The 6,116-nt window shown below is 33.9% G+C and overlaps 1 protein-coding gene across 1 annotated transcript; it reads left to right on the top strand.

Annotated features, from left to right (window-relative positions):
- The first annotated feature begins 305 nt into the window (after positions 1 to 305).
- LOC148943432 (cell division cycle protein 20 homolog) lies at positions 306 to 5,430 on the top strand. Its single transcript, XM_089101134.1, has 3 exons — positions 306 to 361; positions 2,588 to 2,661; positions 5,236 to 5,430. Exons 1-3 carry the CDS (start codon positions 331 to 333, stop codon positions 5,428 to 5,430), a joined length of 300 nt encoding a protein of 99 aa, XP_088957260.1. The 5' UTR covers positions 306 to 330.
- The last annotated feature ends 686 nt before the right edge of the window (positions 5,431 to 6,116 follow it).

The raw sequence follows: 6,116 nt of genomic DNA on the forward strand, positions 1-6,116 counted from the left end.
TATATATATATATATATATATATATATATATATATATATATATATAGTATCTTTAGGTTGGTTCAAAATTTACTCCCCAAAAACCAAAAAACAACACATAAAAAATCGTATACGCAATTAAAACCACGCTATATATCTACAGCAGTGTGTTGAATCATCCCGTAAAACGGGTTTGTTCAGTCGTTCTGGTTTATCTCAAAAAAGTTGAGATAACCCTTATCTCAAGGGTTTGTCATAATGTCAAAACTTGTATGGGTTTCAGTTCTTGAGTTGAGTGCATCTTGGTTTTAAAAGTTCTGAAATATTTTAAACTCTCTATGATGATGGTTCATGATGCTTACTTTTAATTCATCCATTCCAGGTAATATTATGAAAACATTAAAACAAAAAAATGCATTTCCATTAACAATGGCTTTTTCTGGTATTTTCATTGAGAAAATTGTAAAAAACAACAAAATTCCCCCCCCCCCCTAGATTAAAAAATCAACAGCAGATTAAAACCCTTCCCCTATATTTTCGTCAACGTGTCAATTGATCCTTCGCCAATCGATGCTACTGTTGAAAGATCTTAAGCCGAACTGGCTAGTCACGACAAAAACCAACAAAGAGAAAAATCTCAATGAAAAAAAAGAGACAACAAACGAGACTGCGGCCAGTGGAGAGAAAAGATAAGACAAATGCAGTTGTCTTTTATGCAAAACAACGCGGAAATATCCGCGTTGTTTCTTGCATTTGTCTTTTCTTTTCTCTCCACTGGCCATAGTCCCATTTGTTTGTTTTTTTTTTCATTGAGATTTTTCTCTTTGTTGGTTTTTGTCGATGCTACTGTGCATATGTTTTTTTTGCCAATGTCTTGTCCTTCCAAATCAAACAGCGCTTTTGCTATTTTACAAGGTTTTGAACAATAGGGCAAATGATCGCATCCTAAAAGTGGCCACTTTCTGGACTCGGTTGTGGCCACTTAGCAGTCAAACTGAAACTTATTTTTACGACAATGTTGATAGAAACGACATGACCCCATTTGGTCAATGGTACGATTCAATGTGCATTCTTCTAAAGCAGGTGCTGAGTTATGTTTCAAAACATTGTTAAATTAAACAGGTGGTTTAATTTGAAAAATGTTAGAGATGAAAATTTGTCATTTTTTAAATATTAGAGTACATGTACTGGGTAAAGCTTTGTCTCATTCCTTTCTTTGGCCTGCTGTATGAACTTGATATTAAGTAAGTAACACGGGGTTCATTTAAAAATAAAGTATACATCTTCGATTCCCTGAAGCAAACTTGTACGGGAGAAAACCTTCCGAATAAATCAATAAACCAAAAAAAATAAGGTTTTGAAGGTATTGTTCGTTATAATTATTGGTTATAAAAAATAGTGCTCGCTACCTTCATTCCGCACTGGTTGTGAAGAAAAAAATTGCACTGTTTTAATATGTAGAAAGGATTTCAATTTTGGTCTCTTCTACACTTACAGGAACATGTACCAATTAAATATTTAATAGCGATAAGAAGTGTTTGTTTTTATTCCAATTTTACACCACTAAAATACTCAGCAGATTAATGCTGGAGCGTTTAAAAGCCATATTGTCAACTTTCAACTCAGATTAAGGAAAATATCATAAACTGAGATTCAGTATCTTCCACGTTTTTTTTTTATTTAAGCAGGCTTTCGAACCTCATATGAATTCAAGGTCTTTGGCACTTTCTTTGTCGCTTTGGTATCTCACATAAATCAGAAAGATATTAAGAGACGCATGGGGCTTACCAACTCCAGTTTTAAAGCCTTGATGTCTATCTTGAAGAGCAAGAATTTTTCGTTACTACTGAAAAAAAAGCTCTTCAAAAGACTAATTATTTTGCTTCCTGTATACGCGTATGAATCACGGGCCCTAAAAAAAGACGATTAACGTTGCCTAGCTGTATTTGAAACAAATTTGCTTCGCCGTACTGCTGGCATTAAGTATATGAATAGAGTTCCCTGTAGGCTATTAGGCTGTTTGAAAACTTCAAGTTCAATCACGCCATACTTGACTAAATAACACTGCAGCAACTTAGGTGGCTAGGCTACACCCAACGGATGGAAAATCTAATCTACCAAAAATTCTCGTCCCAGAGGTCGCCCCCGAAGAGATGGAAAGATAACTTCTCAGCACTTAATCTGTCTTAACTTTCCGGCCTGGCTAAAGATAGATACTCATAAAGATGTCACATGAATAATATAGTAAATGAAGAAGCTCTAAAACAATCTTTGAGGACGGATGGGGCTCGAGTCAAGTAAGGTTTTATGGAACAGAAGTAATGAATGTTCATCATTAATAATGATTTGCTTCTGAAACGCCAGCAGATAGACCGAATGTATCGTTTATGTTTTAAAATTTACTCTTTTATGTTTATTATCTTTTTATGTTTATTATGTTATGTTTATACATGCTTTTTTATCTATTTTTTATTTTTTATCTATTTTATCTATATGTTATGTTATGTTTTATGTTATGTTATCTTTTTATGTTTATGTTTATTATATTATCTTTTAAATTACTCTTTTATGTTTGTAAATTTACTCTTCCTATTTGCTTAACTTTCAGGTCGAGATGGGATTACTGGTGACAGATTTATTCCAAGTAGAATTGGCTCTCAATACGATATTGCATATGCTTTGGTAATTTTTTCCTCTCTCTTTTGAAATTAATATATATTGCTTTTATGCTATAAAAATCGACTTTTTGGTTTTTATGACGTCAGTTAATCAGATTTTTTTCTTACTTGGCGAAACTCTGCAACTGAGTCTTTCTTTTAATATCGAGAGTTGTTACTCAACAAAAACATTTAGACTAGGATCTAGCCTATGCTAGATCCTCCACTAGGCCTGTCTATTGGCGGAGATGCTTTTCTAGCACATATAAAAATGGTTATTTTCTAAGATTTTTCTGTTAGTTGTTTCAAAGTCATGTAGTTCTTTGGGCAGTGCCACATTCTTGTCACTGTTGCCACATTGAACCGTGTAAACTAAATGAGTAAAATTAATTAGTTAAATTTTATAACGCTTTTCATCCGGACTAATAAATTGTTAATTCCGAAAGACAACTACACCTGCAACTGAAAGCTACACCTTCTTTAGCTGTGAATTGCCGTTCGTTTTCAGCGTATTTTGTGCTGGTTTTTACCCACGTTTCTTCTTTTTTGAAGTTTGCTGCCAACTAGCTCTCTTTGTATCTAGTTCTCTCTTTTTATTCTTTTTTCAGTTTTTTTTTTTAGTTCGATAACCAAAAACTGCATAACTGCATATCGAGGTCTTTCATTAAAAATTGGAATCCAAATTTTCCTGCTTTTGTAAGATTATAATTGGTTGTGTAAGTTTTTCAATTACCCATTGTCGAAGAAGGCTTTAAGGAAGGATGTAAGGGAAATTCGAGCTTCTTTGGAGAACGTACAGAGGAACCCTTTTAATAGATTGGGATGGAGGGGGAGCGTGCGTAGCTGCGATGGCCTTACGCGGCTTGCTGCTGCAGTGAGTTGTTAGTAGTAGTTAATAATTCAAACAATTAGATTTCATTTTCACTGTCCTTTTTTTTTAACTTTCTAGAAATAATGAGAATTTGGGTGCCTATCTTTCCGAGCCCTAAGTGATCTATCTATAGCTAGAAAACTGGGAAATCACAATCCAACGATTGCGTCACGTAGTCATTTTGTGTTTAGATTCGGTGTTTCTTTGTGTGTTTTGTGTTTAGTGTCATTTTGTGTTTAGATCAATTTTCGTATTGCACTAGTTGTTACTGTTTTTTAAGTACTAAGAGAACTTTCAAAAAACCATTGTTACTGAAAAAAGTTTTACGGGTATGCCCCATCTCCCCACAAGTGAGGAGAAAAATGTCTTATACTATTGTCAATATGTACTAGTTTATCTATTACCAAACTTTGAAACATTCCTTGTTAAAATTTGTCACTATTTTCTGTTAGCGATAATAGAAATATTTTTGTCTGCAGTGGCCAAAAGGCTGTTCTGATAAAATAGTGACAAGATAATGCATATTATAAGAAGGATACAGAGGTTGGAAGTAATGGCGTCTATTCATAAAAATTTAGGGGAATAATATATGTTTCAGTATCAGGAGGGGTCAACTTTATTTTCATTTTTTCTGTGTAAAATACCAAAAAGAATCTGTCTTTAAATGAAAATACCCGCTGAGAAACGCTTTTAATTCACGCCACTGGTCGGAACTGTAGGTATTGCACAAAGTACAAAGCGAGAGAATCAAACAGTTGGTGGTAACGAACTGTAGTTAGGAGTGATGCAGCTCAATAGTAACCGAATTTCTAAATGACGGAATTTTTATACCAATAATACATCAAAAGAGCACCTTGCTCTTTACGCTAAAGTGTTTTATTACTTTAAAAAGTAGAGTTGTGACATAGAGCCAAACTTTAGCGTAAAGAGCGAGGGGTTGAGGAGTGGGCAACCACGATCATATGCGGAGTATTTTCTGTTCAGCTTAAGTTTTCTTGTCGCTTCTTACTTCCACTTGGAAAAACTTGATTTTTTATTTAATAAAATGAATAGGCTGTAAGAATACTATTAGGGTCTAAAAAGTAATTTAGTGTTTTTTTCGGTTGTGAAACAGGGAGTTTATTTTATTCAAGTCGTAACCCTGAACTTCATGAAAAAAATAGCGGAGATGCTACTTGTTAAAAAAAAAATATTTAGGGTTTTCGGCTCATGTTCTTTACTATTGTTTTTGTTATGTTGTTAGTTATTTTTAAGATTGGTACCCATCCAGCCCATTCTTAGGAGAAAAAGAACATCTAATCTCCACTAGATAGTAGGTTAATCTTTGTTAATTGAATACAAGGTCTTTTAAGATATCCTGTGTTTTAATCTATAATTTGTCTGTTTACCTTCCTTTTTGGTTTATCCAAAGCAGTCTTCTTTTTTTCTTACTACTATATTCTCTGAGGCCAACCTGACTCTTGTACATGATAATGGTAATAGCTCACCTAAGCTATGGATGTCAGGTATTGTGTTATCTTGGAACGATAATTTCGACAGGACCTAGTTGCCTCGTCGAATTTTTATTCGATAATGGCTTATTACCATTATCATGTTTTCTTACTACGAATTTCCTTTTATTCTGAACAAAAAGTCTGTTTTTTTGGTTGGTGACAAAAGATAAATACTTCTTTTTCTTGATTAAAATTTTCATTTTGTGGTCATAATTATTATTATTTTCTTGTCTAGATCCTTCAAGAAAACCAGACTGACTCCCAGCTTTTGAGCCCATCAACATTAGAACAGCAGCGGTTAATTGGAGAAGTTTTAAATTGCAACGAGATGAATAAAATCAAAATCTTGTCATATGCTACGAAACCACCTGCCGCTCCAGAGGTAGTGTATCCAACCCTTTTTTCAAAAATTGGAATGCATCTTAAATAACGCAACATGAACGTACGTAAGGGGGCTCTACGTCTGACTATACCTTCTATGCTAAAAGATTTCTGTAACGTCCTCGTATCCAGTATTTGCCATATCGTCAGTGTTTTTTTTTCTTTTTTTTTATCTTGTTCAAACCCCACTTCTCTCCCCTGGAATAAACTCAAGTATATGTCTTCTCTTAATTATGCACTGGAAAGATCATATTTTTTCCCGTAACTTTCTTCTATTTGAAAACCAGAGGTGTAAAGGTATTTTTCAAGAATCTAGCGGGGAATAGTTTTTTTTTCCATATTTCGATAAAAATACCAAAAAAGATATTTTAGAAACAAATAACCGAAAAAAGACTTTTCAAACCTAGGGGGAGAGGCAAAATATCCTCCTTCTATTTACACTTGGTTTTCAAAATAGAAAAGTTACGAGATAAAAAAAAATATGATCTTTCCGTAGTGCATAATTAAGAGGTTACATATACTTGAGTTTATTCCAGGTGAGAGAAGTGGGGTTTGAACAAGATAAAAAAAAAGAAAAAAAAATATCACTGACGATATGGCAAGTACTTGGATACGAGGACGTTACAGAAATCTTTAGCATAGAAGGTATAGTCAGACGTAGAGCCCCCTACGTACGTTCATGTTGCGTTATTTAAGATGCATTCCAAGCTTGAAAAAGGGTTGGATACTACCTCT

The sequence above is a fragment of the Artemia sp. Qi Xiang Cuo genome, chromosome 15 (genome assembly GCF_049724085.1).
Source record: "Artemia sp. Qi Xiang Cuo chromosome 15, ASM4972408v1, whole genome shotgun sequence".
NCBI lineage: Eukaryota > Metazoa > Arthropoda > Branchiopoda > Anostraca > Artemiidae > Artemia > Artemia sp. Qi Xiang Cuo.

Bases quoted from the DNA above. Each gene is read 5' to 3' on its own strand.
- LOC148943432 (XM_089101134.1), top strand. From the start codon at position 331: ATGATGCTTACTTTTAATTCATCCATTCCAG. The intron at 362-2,587 runs GTAATATTATGA...CTTAACTTTCAG, and splicing joins TTTTAATTCATCCATTCCAG to GTCGAGATGGGATTACTGGT. The intron at 2,662-5,235 runs GTAATTTTTTCC...TTTCTTGTCTAG, and splicing joins ACGATATTGCATATGCTTTG to ATCCTTCAAGAAAACCAGAC.